Source organism: Siniperca chuatsi, linkage group LG19 (assembly GCF_020085105.1).
Source record: "Siniperca chuatsi isolate FFG_IHB_CAS linkage group LG19, ASM2008510v1, whole genome shotgun sequence".
Taxonomy (NCBI): Eukaryota; Metazoa; Chordata; class Actinopteri; order Centrarchiformes; family Sinipercidae; genus Siniperca; species Siniperca chuatsi.
Genome location: NC_058060.1, coordinates 5,817,707 through 5,836,220, shown reverse-complemented (window position 1 = coordinate 5,836,220; position 18,514 = coordinate 5,817,707). Strand labels below are relative to the sequence as shown.

Below are 18,514 nucleotides of genomic sequence, written 5' to 3'. Positions count from 1 at the left end.
TAGACACTTAATAAACTCTCCTGCATTACAAAAACAGGAGAGATGATTCCATGTGGTTGTTCCCATCGTAATGTGGCTGTTTATTTACATTCCTCAATAATTTTGCTACAGCTTTCCAACCAATATTTGTTTTGTCAACATCAAACTCTGCAGATATATAGTAGGCAAAGAATGGTAACATGAAAGTAATGGCCTATAGCCAACATTGGTTGCATTTTGGAGAACTGAGCATTCAGAGTAGCTGTCAAGTTGCAGATATTTTGGTTATCTTGGAACAAATTTTAAGATTAATTCTCCAATACTCTGATATGGAAAGATAAAGAAAGATAAAGGCACAACGTATTGCACATTGTTGACAGTTAACACAATGATATAGGTTCAGATAATTGATAGTAACTAAGCAATTACCAAATTATAATTTCCTTTGGTGTAAAGTAAACAAATGTGGGAAGACAGAATACAGGGGTTTCTTCAAGTAGCCATAACAGAACATATTATATATCATGAGTAGTGTTCACTATTACAGTTTTGTATTGCTACAAAATAATTTATATGTGCTTGATTTTAATATTAAAAGTTATTAAAACCTGGATAAAGTAAATCAATATCGCAAAACATCTGTGGAAATTGGATTTTAAAATGTCCCTTTTTAGCATTACACTGTACTTTAACATTGTATTGTCTTACTAATTAACCTGAAGGCCAATCAGTAGCTCATTTGCATTTTCTCTAAATTTTTTTCTGATCTGATCTGTTCTCAAAACAAGAGGATATTATTTACTGTAAATAGTGGTGAATAGTGTCCTCTTGGAGCAGGAAATACACCCAGAAACTTGGAGATACCAGTGATTCTTGAGAGCCAACTGCTTTTTTTAAGATCTTAAACTGCAAACTTTGTAATGATGTATCATGCTTGCCATTCATGCTCAACCTGTCTGTAAATAAAACTTTTATCCCCTCTGCTTTCCATCTTCTCAATTATTGATAGGTCATTGTGTATGCCTTTGTAAGGCCTCATTACTTTGTGTATTTGTTTAGATTGTTTTTTAAAGTTATTTATTTATTAATTTATGTATTTATTACCAATTCCACATATATTTTCTAAGCTTATAGCCTCTGATTGTTTTAGCTTTGTGATTTATAGTGTCCTTTCTTTCTTCTTCTATCTATTTTGTGTGTATCTGCTCATCTGAATGGCAAGCTGCTACATATAATTGCCCATACAGGTATAAATAAAGTTATTTTGAATTGAACTGAATTCACAGCCACAGAATTAAATTTTCTGACAAAGCCTGGGAGAAATTGTGACTGGTTTTTCACCACAGTGTCCAGTACATCTACTTGCTATGCAGGCTAATTGCTGAGAAATGTGGTCAGATTCTTCCTGTGCCTTCTGTCCCTGGACAGATCACTTTCCCTCTATCCAAAATCTGCCTTATCTTTTTCTCCAAATCTCCCTTCATTCATTATCTTGCTTCTGTTTCACTTCTTTTTCATCCTCTCACCCACCCTTTTCTTTCACCAGTCTTTCCGCCTTACCTCTAGCCATCAATGTGACTATTTATGAGTGTCTTCTTCCTAACTGTGGGGCCCAGTACTAAGTGAAAGTAACAGGGAACATTGGGGATCTTCAGAAGCTTAAAGCTCTTTAGTGGAGGCCATCTATCAGCCTAACACACTGTCACTCTGATGCACACACACATAATCACACATCCACAGAGGCCTTATGCACATGCACACATTTATGTTGTTTGTAAGTGTTCTTACAAGACACAGGAGATTCACCTTGCACATACCGGAGACTTGTAGTTTATTCACAATGTACTGCAAGAAAAGAGTCAGTGTGCTGAGTAAGGGAGTATGTGCAAGTGTTCTGTGTGTATGTGTTCAGGCAGCTTTCTGAGTACATTAAGATCATCCAGTGACATTGAGCAGAGGCCATGGAGCTAAATGGATCCTTCTACAGTAAGTGGTTTAAAGAGAGACACACATCAGAGCTTTGTGGGAGACCAGCTACCAAGGTTGCAGCTGCGGTTTAAACTTTTGACCACAATTATAAACACACATATGCAAACCTATGGGCACACACTTTTAAGTTGGCATTAAGGTGAATTGCAGAAAAAAGACATTTACTAGTCATAAGATTATTAATATAATATTATTAATATAAGACGGTGTAGTCCCTCATTCATCCAGGAGTGTTCTATCGTAGAAAAGGTTTCAGTCGTTGTCATCTGGACACTGTTTTCAGAACGTCTTGATTCTAAAAACATCCAGATGACTACGACTGAAACCTTTTCTACGATTATTAATATAATATTATTGGAAACACGCCTTGTCTGGTGTTTTCTGTTTGCTGACGTGCTGCGATAAGCGTATTGTCTAATTTCCGGTTGCCAGTGCTTGTGTGTTACTGGTAATGTATTTTTGCTGCTCTAGCTCATCCCAGTTAATTTTGTTTGATTATTCATTACAGTGGCTAATTATCTGCTATATATTTAAATGTACACTAGTTCTCCTCAAGCACTAATAGCTCTCTCCTTCTTTTAGCAACTTTCTCGCTAATCCCACAGTTTACACGCTATTCAGTTTTGCTAGCTACCATTGTTTAGCTTTGCAGCTAGTGATGGCTTTTCTCTCTCTCTCTCTCTCTCTCTCTCTCTTTCTCTTTTGCTCGTGTGTCAAATGTTCAGCTATTCCTCTGTCTCATTTAGTGATAATGGTACATGTAATAAATGTAGTTTATTTGTAGCATTGGAGGCAAGGCTTAGTGAATTGGAAATGCGGTTCTGCAACATGGGAACTCAATTGTTAGCTGCTGTAGTTAGCCAGCCCCAAGTAGCTGGTGCAGCCCTAGCAGGGGTAGCTCCTGTTAGCTGTCCCCTGGCAGCTGCAGAGGAGCCGGGAAACCAGGGAGGCTGGGTGACTGTCTGAAGGAAGCATAGCCCTAAGCAGAAGCCCACGGTTCACCACCAACCTGTTCACATTTCTAACAAGTTCTCCCTACTCAGCAACACACCCGCTGAGAAACCAATTTTGATTTCTGGCAGCTCCATTTTGAGAAACATGAAGTGAATGACATGGTCAAATTTATTCCTGGGGCCTATTTAAAACTGCTGGCTATGGATAAGCTTAAATACAGTAAGATTGTTATTCACGTTGGGAGTAAATTACGCCAATCGAAGGTTACTAAAATGAATGGTGAGTCGTGTGTACAAATGCAAAGACAATGTCGGACTCCGTAGTTTTCTCTGTGCCCCTGCCAAACCTGACCAGTGATGACATGTTTAGCTACATGTCTTCCTTCCGCTGCTGGTTATCGAGGTGGTATCCAGCAAATGATGTGGGCTTTGTAGATAAATCTCTCATATCTAGAAATCTGACCGAGTTTATTAGTGGACCTAAACCATGACAACCTAGAGTTGCAGTCATGGACAAAAAGTCATATCCCGATATATTTAGGCTGAATATCGATATACGATATATATCCCGATATTTTTTCTGCAAAGTGAGAGCAAATGTTCAGTCAAAGTCAAAGCCAAATATGATGTCACAAGTAGTTTTATTGAAACCAGCCATTTCAGTGAACAGTTGCAAAATCAAATGAATAAATAGTAAACAGGTTTTTTCACCTGGTTCATAATGCTCAGCTGTTCAAATAACAATAAAATGTAAAAATAAATACTGTATAACAATAGGACAGGAAGGAAAGGAAAATAAGGAAAAACTAACATTTTAATATGTTTTTGATTAAAGTAAAATATCTGAATACTCCTTACAACACTGCACTCACCAATAGCCAAGTGCAATCTGTGACCGAAGCACTGCATCCTCAGCCACTCGTTCAGCTCAACCGCTTTGACGATGTTGCTCCTGTTGTCGGTTGTTATAGCAACCAGATACTTTTCTTGGAGTTTCCAGCTTGCAATTGCGTCCTGCAGGGCCTCAGCTATGTGCTCACCGGTGTGATCCTGGGGGAAATAACTTGTTTGCAGACACGCTGTTTTCATCTCCCAGTCTTGAATGAAGTGAACTGTCACGCTCATGTAAGGCTCACACGTCCTGCTCGACCACATATCGCTGGTCAACGCAAAATGGGTCATGTTAGCGAGCCGGTCAGCAAGGCTCTGTCTGATTTCAGTGTACATTTGTGGCAGTGCTTCTCGTGCAAAGTAGTTGCGACTGGGAAGCTCATATCTCGGGTCCATAGTTTTCAGTAGCTTTTGGAATCCGACTTGTTCCACAGTTGCAAAGGGGACCATATCTTTAGCAATGTGATAGGACACCGCTTTAGTTATAGTACACCACTTGACACTTTTCTTTTCATAAGGCACACTGCGGGAAAATGAAGTTTGCAGTAAGCTTTGTTTCGGGGCTGGAGCTTTTTCAGGTTGTCGATGGCTTGCGGCTGTGGCTTCTGCAGCGCGCAGTTTCAAAGACTCTTCGTACTGCAGTTTGTGCCACTGTTTTAGGTGGTGAAAAAGATTTGTAGTGCTTCCACCCCTGGCTGTAACTTGTTTATTGCACTCCCTACAAATAACGTGATGTTGTTGCTCATCTGATACTTTGAATCCGAACCATCTCCAAATTACTGAGCCACTGCTTTTTCTTTTACTAACCAATTCCTCCGCGCTCCGCAGACGTAGTTGCTTCCTCCATGTTTGTTGAAGAGTGGCTCTGTGCCTGCCCCCCTCGAAGAGGAGGGGCGGTGGCGCGGGGAGCAGCGCAAATTTGAACTATATCGATATATGCGATATGGTCTAATTCCCTATCGCGTCTAAAATATATCGATATATTTTTTTATATCGATATATCGCCCAGCCCTAGTGATGGTGTCTGCCCCCTGACCACTTAAATTAATTAAATCAAAAGTTAACAGGAGTTATACATAAAAACCTTAACAAAAATGCTGAAATAGCACAACAAAATAGGAGAATTAAATATGGACTCTTAAACATCAGATCTCTGTCATCTAAAGCTATACTAGTGATTTAATATCAGATTATCATATTGACTTATTTTGTCTTACTGAAACCAGCCAGGTTTCAGTAAGACAAAATAAGTGACCCAGTCAGGGTCATGAAGACTATGTTAGCCTAAATAAATCCCATTCATATTAATGCTCACATTCCTTCCTCCCACATTAAACAAACTTAAACTTCAAGGACTGCATGCCATTCATGCATTTGTTACTTCTCGGCTGGATTATTGCAATTCCTTATTATGAGGCTGCTCAAATAAGACCCTTAAGACTCTCTAGCAGATCCAGAATACTTTGTGGCATGTGTGCTGACAAGAACTAGGAAAAGAGATCATATTTCTCCAATATTAGCTTCTATGCACTGGCTCCCAGTAAAATCCAGAATAGAATTTAAAATCCTTTTCCTCAACCTACAAAGCTCTTAATGGTCAGGCACCTTTGTATCTTAAAGAGCTCATAATACCCTATTACCCAACTAGAACACTGTGCTCCCAGAATGCAGGGTTACTTGTGGTTCCTAGAGTCTCCAAAACTAGAATGGGAGCCAGAGCCTTCATCTGCTGCCATCTGCCGCTGCCTCCAACCAGCAGCAGCAAATGGCCGCCCACCCTGAGTCTGGTTCTGCTCGATGGTTTCTGCCTCTTAAAAGGAAGTTTTTACTTGCCACTGTCACCAAGTGCTTGCTGATGGTGGGAATTGTTGGATCTCTGTAAATAATATTATAAAGAGTACGGTTTAGACCTGCTAGGATTGAAGCACTTTGAGTAGTCAGAAAGACTAGAAAGGCGCTATATAAGTACAGTCCATTTACCATTTACGCTATAGGACAAGTGCAATGAGACAACTTCTGGTATGAATTGACGCTATATAAATATAATTGAATTGAATATACAGCTCTGGCCACAATACACCATTGATGGTAAATTCACTTCATAACAGTACAATAAGTACAATTATGAATGACCTATATTTTGTTCTGGTATACTCAAGTATTCATGTACTCATGTATTGTTTTTAATTTTTATTGATTCCATACTTCCATATTCCATATTCTTATCCTATTATTGCTCTCTCAACTCTTTCAAAGCTGAAGCTTTTAATAGAGCAACATTTACAACATTTCAAAGAACTGTTTCCAGATGCAAATATTATACCTAAACAGCATTACTTGCTGCATCTTCCTTCTCAGATTAAGGCACTTGGTCCTACAGTGAGGCATATGTGTATGCGCTTTGAGTCAAAGCATTGCTTTTTTAAGCAGTGGGCTTTGAAAAGTAGTTTTAAAAATATATGTAAGTCTCTTGTGAAGCACAACCAACTTTATGAATGTAGTCAGAATGTGCATGAGAAACATCCAATTTGTTCAAGTGAAGTTGACATGGGCCCAGCCTCTGAGGTGAAAAATGTTCACTACCTAGAAGGAAAGATTAAGGACTTCTTAGGAATAGAGCACGTTGAACATATAGTTTCGGTACAGTGGATTATGGAACATGGAAATAAGCATACATGTGGAAAATCTTTGGTTATTTCTAATGTCATTAATGATACTCCAGAGTTTGCACTTGTGAAAAACATTTATATTTTAAATGCTTCAGTGTATTGTTTTGAATGCCAACCTCTCTCTACAGTTGGGTGGAATGATCATTATTTAGCTTATGAGGTAGAAGTTCCTGACCTAGCTCAAGCCAATGTTTTCATCGATGCTGAAAAGCTTGTTGATTATACACCATACTACAGTATTAATTTCAATAATACCAAGTACATTCCAGTGAAGTATGATCTCACAGACATCATCAAACATCATCACTCTTGAGTTTGTATTGAGTGTATTTGTGCGCAATTAATTTTTTTTTAAGTACTGACAGACACTGTAATTCATGACAGCATTTTGTTTTACTTATTACTCTTTTTACTTATTAGAAGGAAACATAATTATGCTACCAGCCTTGTGTGATCATTCACACAAGGCACAGCCCTCAGGAGCAATTTAGGGTTCAGTATCTTACCCACTTCGACATGTGGGTTGGGGGAAGCCAGGATCGAACCGCCAGCCTTCCGATTGGTGGATGACTTGCTCTACCACCAAGCCACAGCCACAGAGTTATGTGAGAAAGGGGGTAATATGCCTACTGGTGATCAGTGCAATAGATAGTAATATTAGGAATGGTCCCAATAGTATGTAAAGAATAAGTATGTGATTTGGAACGCAGGGTCCAACACACCGCTCACAAGCTCCCAGTAACTCGCTACTTGTTTCTGAGTGGCTTGCTAAGATTCAAAGAATATGTACATATATTTGATAGCACAAAGTCACTTGGTAAACCTGTTTAAATTTCTATCTAATCAAATTCACAGACATCCCACCCCCCTTCTGACACAAAATAATTATTTGCCAGTCATTTGTCACTGCTGTCAAGTTTCTCAAGCTGCGTTCTTGTCTGTACTTGTGTTCTTGTGACCTTGTGAGTTTGGCTCATGGCCCATCCGCTAACACTGCCGCCAACCACCAGGGGGTGATCGAGATGTTAAGGCTTCACTTTTGGGGAGCTGTCATGTCGTCCATCTTTATATACAGTCTATGGTCCCAATACACAAGTTCGCATTTCGCCAAGAATGGTTAAATTCTCGAGTGTTCTCAATGCAGCCATTTTACTGAGGATGCATCAGTTGGTAACTTGTATGAACTTGACAGCACAAATATATAAAGATATTTGCTGTATGCTGAAGCGAGGAGCAATGTTAGCAGGCTAGCAAGCACACACAGATTTGACAATGACTGCAGAAAATAGCCAGGCCAATAAAAGTAAAAAAATATACTATTTTCATGAGGAATGGGTTGGGTGAGTGGGTGAGTTTTTTTTCACAAATGTGAATGACAAGTGTGTGATCAGTGCTGTTAAGGCGTTCAAAGCAAAACTGTCATTTTATATTCAGCAAGTGAAAAACAAAAGGTTTCAACATTTCGCCTCACTCTCAAAGATGTTGGAAAGACATACAGGGACAGCCGACGTTTTGAATGTACACAAGTATTGTGACCTATTGTCACAAGCTTGGGCAGGAGTTTGCAGACAGATTCAGTGACTTTGAGAAACTTGAGCCCTGTGTGACATTTATTGCCACCCCTTCATAAAGGTGGACATAGGTGAGACCAGGTGTTCCATATCAGTCCTGTGAAGATGGAGGTTATAAACCTCCAAAATGACGTCCAGCTAAAATCACAGAATTCACAGCATTTATGGAACCCAGTAGAGCCAGAAAACAATAAGAACCTTCACCAAGCAGCTCTGAAAATGTCTGCTTTGTTTGGTTCTACATACCTTTGTGAAGCAGCTTATTCTGACATGAATGTCATGAAATCTAAATTCAGAACAAGACTGACAGATGAACATTTAAATGACTCCATAAGAGTGAACCTAAAGGGATACACTCCAGCATACACCCGACTGGCACTGCATAGAGTCAACTAGATAGTTGACTCTATGCAGTGCCAGTCATCTCACTAACTGTAGAAAAGACTGAATGCATGTTACACATGCATGTGAACTACAGATGATGAAGGGAATGTGAAGGGAAGTGATGTGATATAGTGACATGTGGACAGACAGAAAATAAGGTAATAACATTGTTAACATAAAGTAAAATAAGTAATAACATTGTTTTGTTTTCTATGACATTAATATGATGTGAATTTGTTATTAGTGTGAGCTTAGCACATTAAAAATGTAAAGAAATGCATACAGAATTTAAGATTTTTTTAAACAAAATGTGAGGGTTGGATATCAACACTTTGTAAATGTTCACACAAAAGAAGCTTACTCAGCTGGTTTGGGTGGAGATCAGCTATGTGAATAAATGTTCCTAATAATATAAAACATGAGTAGCTCTCGGCCACTTTCATTTTGTCAAATTAGCTCTCAGAGAAAAAAAGGTTGGAGACCTCTGCTTTACAGCTTCTTTGCATAGGTTTGGAAACGGATGACCTGCTGTGGCTTTTGTGAACAGCATTTATCAGCAATCATATAGAAATTGGGTTTGTTTTGCATATTCACAGTTTATGGGGTACATAAATGTAATGAAATGCATATATGTACATGTTGGTACATGGATCAGAATGGCATGTAAAGTACAGTGCAAAGGGAAGGGGAATTACTGCACACTTCACATATCTACTTTTGTAAACATTTGGATGCAGCAAAGGTACACAAATTAGACAAAACTGTCTTCTGCAAGGACCAGGGAAAATGTGTTGTTTGTTTCAGAAAAATATTGTTGGTCTCGGATGACCGTAAAATGGTCTCTTGGTATCATATCATTAGCCCTATACAAAATCAGCAAGAGAGAGCATAATGCTTTGCCCCTCGCCGTGTTTAGCATTTGAAGTTTTATGCAATTACATCCAGTTTTGACCAAGGGTAAACTCTTAATGACACATTTCTCCTCAAAGACTCATTATATTGTTATTAGTCTTTCACAATTTTTTCCATTCATTAATTTGTTCATTTGTTCCTCTGTCACCTACACTTCAGTACCATTAATTGGATGTTGGTGTTGCTGTCTCTGTGAAAACTGAAGTAAACTTTTCTCATTTCATCCACAGGTCGTAAGTTCATCATAGCCAATGCAAGAGTGGAGAACTGTGCCATCATCTTCTGCAATGATGGCTTCTGCCACTTGTGTGGTTTCTCACGTGCTGAGATCATGCAGAAGCCATGCACTTGTAACTTCCTGTATGGACCTGACACCAAGCGACTGGCCATCGCCCAGATGGCGCAGGCCCTGCTGGGGTCAGAGGAGAGGAAAGTGGAGATCAACCTTTACCGCAAAGATGGTAGGAAAAAAAGCTGTGTGTTAGAATGATTTGAGAGGTGTTTGTGTGGATGTAGTAGAGGGTGTCTGCACCTGTTTTTTGCCTGTTGACTAGTATGGGAGATCAATGAGGAGATCCTCTAGTGTGTAAAGATGGCACAGTGTCTGTACGTGTTTAGGAGGGAACGTTTGTGTGTTATTTTACATAAAAGTTAGAGGTGACAGTAATGTAGTCATAGAAATGTGATGATGGACTGCACCAAATATACCTTTTGTTTGGAGAAGGAAGTGGTGGTTGGGTTCTTTAAGAAAGATAAAGAAGTCAGAAGAGTATATGCCATGTTAGTTGCTGTGTTTGTGTGAGTTTGCATGTATTGGGATGGAAAGAGGACTATGGAAGGGACTTGTGTGTGTGTGTATGTATTTGAGTGTGCTTGGATCTGAAATTTTTAGGTGTTTGAATGGTTTTGTCAAACTAAAATGTACTTGTTTGTCAGTTGGCCTCAGTATCTGTTTGTGTGGTGTGAACAGAACATTTGGCACCCACCAGCTCATGTTTATGTGTGAGGTGTTACGTGTGAGTGACCTGACTACTGTTTACTGATAAGTCCATATTCTATTTTTTGTCTGTTCAGATTTCTTGTTGTGATGAGCATGGAAGTGTAGAAAATGCAGTATGGCACATTCAGGCTGTTTCCAGATTGTATTAACAAAAGACTAATTTATAACTGTGGTTAGATTACAACTGAGTACCTTCAAAAAACTATTTGAATCAGCATCTGCACATTGATATAAAACTCACTTCAAAGTTAAAACATAACAGCAGTTTTGTAACATTTTCATGAACTGAATTAAACTTTACAGTTCAAACATTCCACTTTCAACTTTTATTTTTCCCCGAGGGCAATTGGTTTTTGCTGCTGAGATTGCCATACCAGCAGATTACAGAAAATGTTAATATAGTATCAATGTAGGATTTATAAAAGAGGGTCATTAGGGTCTTATCCACCTTGAACTTTGACAGTTTACGAAGATAGAACAGTCGTTGCCGGCCCTTTTTACAATGCATCTCTGTGTTGAAATTAAAATTCAACTTTTTATCAATCACCTGCCCCTTGATGGTAGTGCAGAGGGCTTGCGCCTAAAATCAATTAGCGCAAGCCCTCTGCTTCTCAGATCACTACCATCAAGGTGCACTTTAGAGGAAAGTAAAAGGGGGAAGCCCTTGGACAATTCTCTCCAATGGCAAGAGTTTATTTATGTCTACACACATGCCAACTGGACCAGGCTAAGGTAACAGGACGCTGGTCACCACAGGGATCGTCGGCTTCCATGGTGATAAAGACCTGCCATGGTAATAAAGTTAGCAACTCCCTGGGCTACAGCCAAAGCATCTGCTGGACATTTTCCACCTGTAGACAGATACCAGAGCAGCAGGAGGAGGTAAGGGGAGAGAGAGAGAGAGAGGGCAAGGGCACAATGAGAGGCAGGAAAACATTAGAGCTCTGAAAAGTGAGGAAAACCCAGTAGCTGAGAGATGGGAGAAACAACGAATGAGAGAGAGAGAAACATTATATTATTATTTATTATTATTATTATTATTATTATTATTATTATATTTTTTTACTTATCTTACTTATCTGTATTTTAATACCACATTTCTTCTGTTTATGTATATGTTTTTATTTCACCCATGCTTTGGCAATGTTAACGTCTGTTTCCCATGCCACTAAAGCCCAACTGAATTGAATTGAGAAACAATGACTGTCAGAAAGTGTATTTCTCACATAATCTGAAAGTGTTGGTGGTGAGAGAAAGCAAGTAAAAGAGAGCGGGAGGAACACAGAAAGATGGCGCCAGCTGTCTCCTCTCTAGTGATACTTGGAGGAGGAGGAGTGCTTTGCCAGTTCAACTGTCCCCTCAGCACATTTCACTTTCCACTGTTTATACTGGAGATGTGGACACACACATACACACACACACCAGGGATCTGCTAAACAAAAGTACTTCGTAAAAAGATACAGCCCTGTATATATAATTACAGAGGTGTCATTTGTGTCCCACTGGCTATCTTAACGAGAGTCCAACATGCTAACAACACATAGTTAAAGGCTTTGGAGGCAACAACATTTAATGCCAAGCAAGAGTCTTGTGCCAGTGCGGGCTGGTAGCTGTAAAACTGCTGTTGGCATATGCAATCCAGTATCTTGAATATGCCCATTCTAGACCAAATAGAAATTATTATGTTAACTAAAATATTCTAGCACTGTAGTTTATAGTTTTACGGAAGTGACTCATGTAATGACCATTCTCAAAGCAACAACTAATCTGATCAAACATCCATAAATTAGAATTAGTGGTACAGAAGTGGTCAGTGAGGGGTAGATAAGCCTGGCACAGCAAAGCAACACACATTTCCAAACAATATCACATGCATTTAACAAATGTGTGAAGTGTCTTCTGGCCCTTTTTTGTGTTGCAAAGTGCACCCAGCACTTTTCATGCAAGGAAAAATCTGACTATACCTCCTGTATACTTAATGTAGCAGCTTAGCTCTGCCCAAAGCCTTGTAGATTCCTCTTGACTGTTTGATGCAGCATTAGTACTTTTGTACCATGTTGCACTGCTGTGTTTCTACAGTAGCCCAGAACGGACAAACCAAACACTGGCTCTAAATAGGGCCGCATTTATTGCGGCCACCATAGTTTCTCCTACACGCTTGGAAGGGGAGGGTGATGCGAGTGGTATTCAAATGGTTGCACACTGCAATTTCACCACTAGATGCCACAAAATCCTACACACTGGACCTTTAAACTGTATTATCGTGATGCAGGGTGTCACTGGAAAAAAGTGTGCAGACAACCTACTTTGGAGAAATAAAAGTTAAGGAAATCATTATTCTTAATTAAAACAAAGTCTAAGGGATTTTGTAATGTATGTATTTTCATGAAATTTTGTTGACAGACAGGACTTTGCACAAGAAAAAAAAATATTTTGGTAGTGGTCTGAATGGATTAGACAGAAATAACACATGATGATGTGTGTAACAGATGAATATGAGTTTTTGAATAGCATAGATGACATGAAGCAAGTGGTGTATCCTCTGCCAATTCCTTTGCTGTGAAAATGATGTCTAGAACTACGTTTGATATAAAAGACTAACAGACACTTACCAACCAAACAGAAACAAGTATTTTCTGTGGCCATGGTTTACAGTATTTAGCTGTAGCTATGAATCTCAAGGAGATAAAAGGTTGATTCCAAATACTGGTATGCTCGCAACGTCGAGTAAAGTAAAGTGATCAGTGTGGGTTACAGCAAGTAGGAAAATAATTTGGTTTTAGTGGAGTCTTGCACTTTCTCAGTACCTTCTAGTCTCACAAAGTTTTCACAGTAACCATGGGACACACTTGTATAACTGGATGGAGAAATGTCTGTTTTGGCATTGCTCCTCCACTGGACACATCTCCTTGTTGACGACACTGTGTCTAGGTTTATACTATAGTCTAGTGCATGTAAGGGATATATTGTAGCTTGTGAGTAAAAGTAAAGGATTTATAGCTTCTGGTGCCTCCTGTCATTGTTTTACATTGGACATCAAAACTTTTCTGTCTTTGTGCTGACCCAAAGCTTTCTGTCACTAGTAAAATCCTTATTGATTTGTACTCAATTAAAGATACTGAATGAATAAAAAAATATGCCCAGAAAGGATGTTTGTGTGTATGTGTGTGTGGGCAGGTGTGACCGTGGTGACTCCTCTCTCTCAGTCATAGTCACACACACTCAAGCTCACAAAGACACACAGACACACCTCATCCATAATGCACACAGAGAGGAAACACAATGCCACCTCCTCTTGTCTGCTTTGCCTCCTTCCTCCCCTCCCTCGCTCCTCCTTCCTCTCTCAAAGGCTAAGATGAAAAAGAAAGAATAGCCTTTCCCTTGATCTTGAAAAGACACCAAAGCAATGAGTGTGCAGGTGTGTGTTTTACTTGGAATGGTGGGACTATGTAGCCATGACCCACACATATGCATGCACATGCATGAACACACTGCACAGACACACACACACACAATGTGCACACACATGCCTCATCTGAGCCCATTCATCTAGTGCCAATCTTAGGCATGAGCCTTCACAATGATGGATCTCCCTTCTCGCTCTCACGCTCAATTGTCTGACTCCGATTGCTTACCAACTTAATCAATCATGCTCTCCAGGTAAATTGTGATAGGAAACGTGTACACATGCACGCATACACTGAGCATGTAGAGGCTTTGGTACAGAATGGGCTACTGCCCCAGTTGGGTATTACCTGGTAAGGCTATGAATCCTCTCACTGGCCTTTGGTTCACAGGGAAATGTGATGGTTACTAGGGACCGGTAAAGGGGGACACCAAGAGGGCATAGGTGTCTTTGTTCTGAGAGAAAAAATAGTAGATGGGGAAGGGGAGTGAATAAAGCAGCAGTCTGTTTTAACTGGATAGATATTCCCCTTTTTTCTCTCTCTTACACTTGCACTCTACAACCTTCTCTTTGTCTCTGAATCTCTCAAACTCACCTCTTGTTTCTTATCTCAGTCTGTCTGATTGTCTTACTATTTGTCTCTCTCTACCTTATTTAATCTCGGCTCTAGTTGCTTAGCCTCACTCTCTCTCTTCTGTCTCTCTCTGCCCCTTCACCAGGGAAGAGAGAACATTGTGCGCCATCAGCCCGTAACGATGTGACAGAGTGGGTTACATGTTGTCTGTATCAAGGGGCTATGAAGACAGCCATCATAAGCTAGATCAATTCATGGATGTCACCATTTCAAGAGATGGCTGTTTGACACTTCCTTTCTGTAACAGTTAGTGTAAGAGTTAATACAGATGACAAAAATCCTTTGAATACAGACGATTCTATGTGTTTTCTGTTCAGGATAATGTAATCTTTTCAAACTGTGATCCTTAAAGAGCAACTTGCAGTTTGAATTTTTTTACAATATTTATCCTGTTGGGATTCCACAGATAAGTCCATTCATTTGGGTGAGTGTTAATTGAACTTTTGTTAGGAGACTGCATTCTCCGCCAGTCTGACCTGTGACCCAGATGTCACCAGGTCAATAAAAAGGTCAGCGATCATTTGTTCTGTCTCTCTTTTCTCCTGGAATCCTTTACTGCGGCGGACAGCCATGGCTGTCTCCCTCTCAGTGTGGCATGCTCACCAGCAGACACCCACCTGAACTCTCTCCTCTTGGCTTCGCCATGTACTCTGCTCAGAGCAGAAACATACTGCAGAACCAAAGTCTTTGATCTTACTGCAGCGACATGACACCCTGCTAGATCTCTGCAACAAAGTTTAGCGCCACACACAAAGCCTTCCAGCTAACTTCACATGCTAACAGGAGCATGAAGCAAGTTAACGCCGAGCTGTAAAGGACAACCACAGGCGGAGCGACCGGCTTCCTCCGATCTCTACAAGCGGACACTGCACAGCAAAAGACGCTTCCACAGCAGAACCACAATTCTTCCCAGCTTGGCTCATCTACAACAGACTGACTGCTAGCTAACAGCAGCACCAAAGCCACCTCTCTTTATTGTTGTGATCTTCTCCATGGTTAATGTGAGGTTATTATTGTAACCATAGTTCTCAGCCACCGCTAAGCTGATGTTGGTTTAGGTTATGCTCCATACAGAGTCTTTGTATGCTAACTAACTCCTTTAAACTTGGCCCCATTATCCTAAATAGATCATACACATACACCTCTATTTTGGCCCTTAAAGACAACCACACCCAGCGGAGAGTAACTTTAAAGCTCCCGCTTCACATGTTCCTTTGTTTCTGACCATGTGGGTTCATGCTTGTGCACGCAAGAAATACGAAGGCAGAGCAAAGAAACATACACATATTCTTTTTGGCGCGCACCCAGACCTGCGCACACACACATACACACACACCCTTTGTTCTATAGTTTAGTGTATTTAGAGTTAGTCTGCATATTGTATGTTTTGCTTTGTTTATCTTTTAAATAAATGCTTGTGTGTAATTATGCTGGCTTCTTTAATGATGTGTGCACAAGAGTGAGTAATTTGCCAACCTCTTCTATGTTGAACTCCAAATCCTTCAACCTACTAGTTATTGGCAGCAAATCTGATTATAGTTTTTAATTGTTTAATAGTTTTCTAATTATTAATCTGAGTTCCAAATTGATAGTTTAGTGTATTTTATGAGACTCATTTAATTAATTGGCTGACATTTCTCTTCTGTAAGAAGAGTGGTGCTCCCTAAAGTTATTTATAATTATCCTCGATAATTCTGATAGCCATAATTAATTGATTGCACCTACACAAGTGTGTGCCCCCCTTTAAGCATTGTAAATCACAACAATCCTTCCCTGAAAATGACCATTTGAAAAGTCAATGCACAAATAAGGGCAAAATTCGGAAAAGTAGTTGTTTTGAGCGATGCTCCTAAAAATGCTCTCTTTTTAAAAAAATGCGTCATATTACGTAACAAAAGGGAGTCCCCGACTGCCTCCGCTCAACTTGCGGTAGGTGGTACTCAGTCTGAGCGGTTGTAATTTAGTAAATCTGTCTTTTTTCAGTAGTTTTACATTGCATTTCACCATTTTTCATCATGGTAGCACGAAGTCCAGCCTGTCAGGACATCCAATTTATTGCTGCATCTGTAACGAAAAACGCGGTCATGTGCAGCACATATTTTAGACCGGAGGATTATATTCCCGGCAATATGACGGAGTTCAGGACCATTTGAGACTGATAGCTGATGTGGCTCCTTCAGTACACTTCAGTTCAATTTTATTTTATTTATATAGCGCCAATTCGTAACAGAAGTTATCTCATTGCACTTTTCCTATAGAGCAGATCTAGACCGTACTCTTGGCGACAGTGGCAAGGAAAAACTTCCTTTAAGAGGCAAAAACCTTGGACAGAACCAGACTCAGTGGTGGGCGGCCATCCGCCGCTGCTGTGTTAGGTTTTGAGAGAGAGCGAGAGAGAGACAGAGAGAGAGAGAGAGAGAGATGGGAGGGGGTTTAGTACACACAGCTGCTTCATCAGGTCCATCATCAGCAGCAGCTTCTGGTTCTGCCGCCGACAGGAGTAATGGACACGGATTCGTCAGATGTTCAGCTCGACCAAAACGTGGACTGTGCACTGTAAGTCTTGTTTTTTAACATTTGCTAACTTTCAAATTAGGGTTAGGTACAGCACTGTAAAACGTAGTTTGGGATTATATTAGGCAATAAATAATAATAATAATAATAATAATAATAATAATAGGCAAATAGAATCAGGTAAATAAAATAAAACAGAAATAAACCCCCCAACAATAAAGATAAATACTAATAATAAAACGGATATGACATGTTAGCAATAAAATGGTGTGCTAGAATTAATAAAAGGCTTTTTGAAAAGATACGTGATTTAACAGTCACTGATTCAGCAAGCCTCAGATCCTCTGGAGTTCCAGAGGTGCAAAAGCCTGGTCATCTTTACCGTGCGCTCACAACCAGAAGCTTCATGAGCTACGAAGGTTCATTTTCAATATGAGCTGGCGACAAGAGGCGTCCGACACTGCGGCAGCATTAGGTGGTGCGATGCCAGCAACCAGAGCGACGAGTTGAAGTTGAGTGGAGCTGAACTTTAGGAAAATTCGCAGTGACACACTGAAGCAGCAACCAATTGCAGATCGGGATTTGATTTTCTTCCCCCTGTATACATCTCCCTATGTACCGAAGTTCCTAGCAAATATTTGTTCCATACTGACAATTGAGGAGAAACTGATTGTTAAGGTCGCCAGTTTCCCAGAGTTGTATGACCTGTCATTGTTTGTCTATCGTGACATAAACAAGAAACATGATGCATGGAAGAAGGTGTCAGAGATAGTAGGTATTTCTGGTTAGCGTGATTAGGCCTGCTGTACAGTGTAGATGTTGTAGTACATGGAGAATCTGGACCCAAAAGCACAACGGACACAGAGAGGGATAGAGTGAATAGTTTCAGTTTATTGTGAATATGGAGAGACACCAGGTGTGTAGAGGGAAACACCAGGAGCCGGGGAACTAGGCGATGATGGCTGGCTGGTTACATAAGCCCTGCCCTCAGGAAGGAATTCCTTCCTGAGGGCAGGGCTTATGTAACTCAGAGTAGTTTAAATTTCCAGTTCCCGTCCAATTTTTTCACAATTGAGAATGACTTCCGGATGGGAGCCGAAACGTCTTGATTCTGAAAACAGTGTCCAGATGACTACGACTGAAACCTTTTCTACGATAGAACACTCCTGGACGAATGAGGGACTACACCGTCTGACTGTAATGAATGCATAGACCTGTCATGATAATACCTTTATCAACTTATAAAGGTCAGCCAAATTATCGAGGTTATAACCATACATCATATGATATTGCCCGTTGTGTTTACATGCGAGAACCAAGAATGTCACCAACATTTTAGCCAACATGATGCCAGAATAGACAGCAATGTTTTCCCTGCATTATAAGACTTGGGCACAATGCTTGAGCATTTTTTTCCACAGCACCTAAACCAAATGTAACAGTAAAAAATCTATGCTGAGTCTGAGACAGTGTTTGCAGTCATTTCTGGTCACGCTGCTTTTGTCCTCTCGTCGTCTGCTCCCTGTGTCTGAGTTTCGCCATGGGCGGGGCTCAGGCAGCTCAGTTCATTGCTCTTTGAAGGGTGTACTTGCATTATTATGCTTTTATATTA

The 18,514-nt window shown here is 40.1% G+C and overlaps 1 protein-coding gene across 4 annotated transcripts in view; it reads left to right on the top strand.

The window, feature by feature from the left end:
• Positions 1-18,514, top strand: part of kcnh2b (potassium voltage-gated channel, subfamily H (eag-related), member 2b) — a 415,530-nt gene that overhangs the window by 50,172 nt on the left and 346,844 nt on the right. For all 4 annotated transcript variants that reach the window (XR_006375749.1, XM_044176390.1, XM_044176389.1 and 1 more), the window contains exon 2: positions 9,579-9,809. Coding sequence is in view for 3 of the 4 variants with exons in the window: in XM_044176390.1 (XP_044032325.1) it covers positions 9,579-9,809 (231 nt within the window). In the remaining variant the exon portion in view is untranslated. The remainder of the gene's footprint in view (positions 1-9,578; positions 9,810-18,514) is intronic.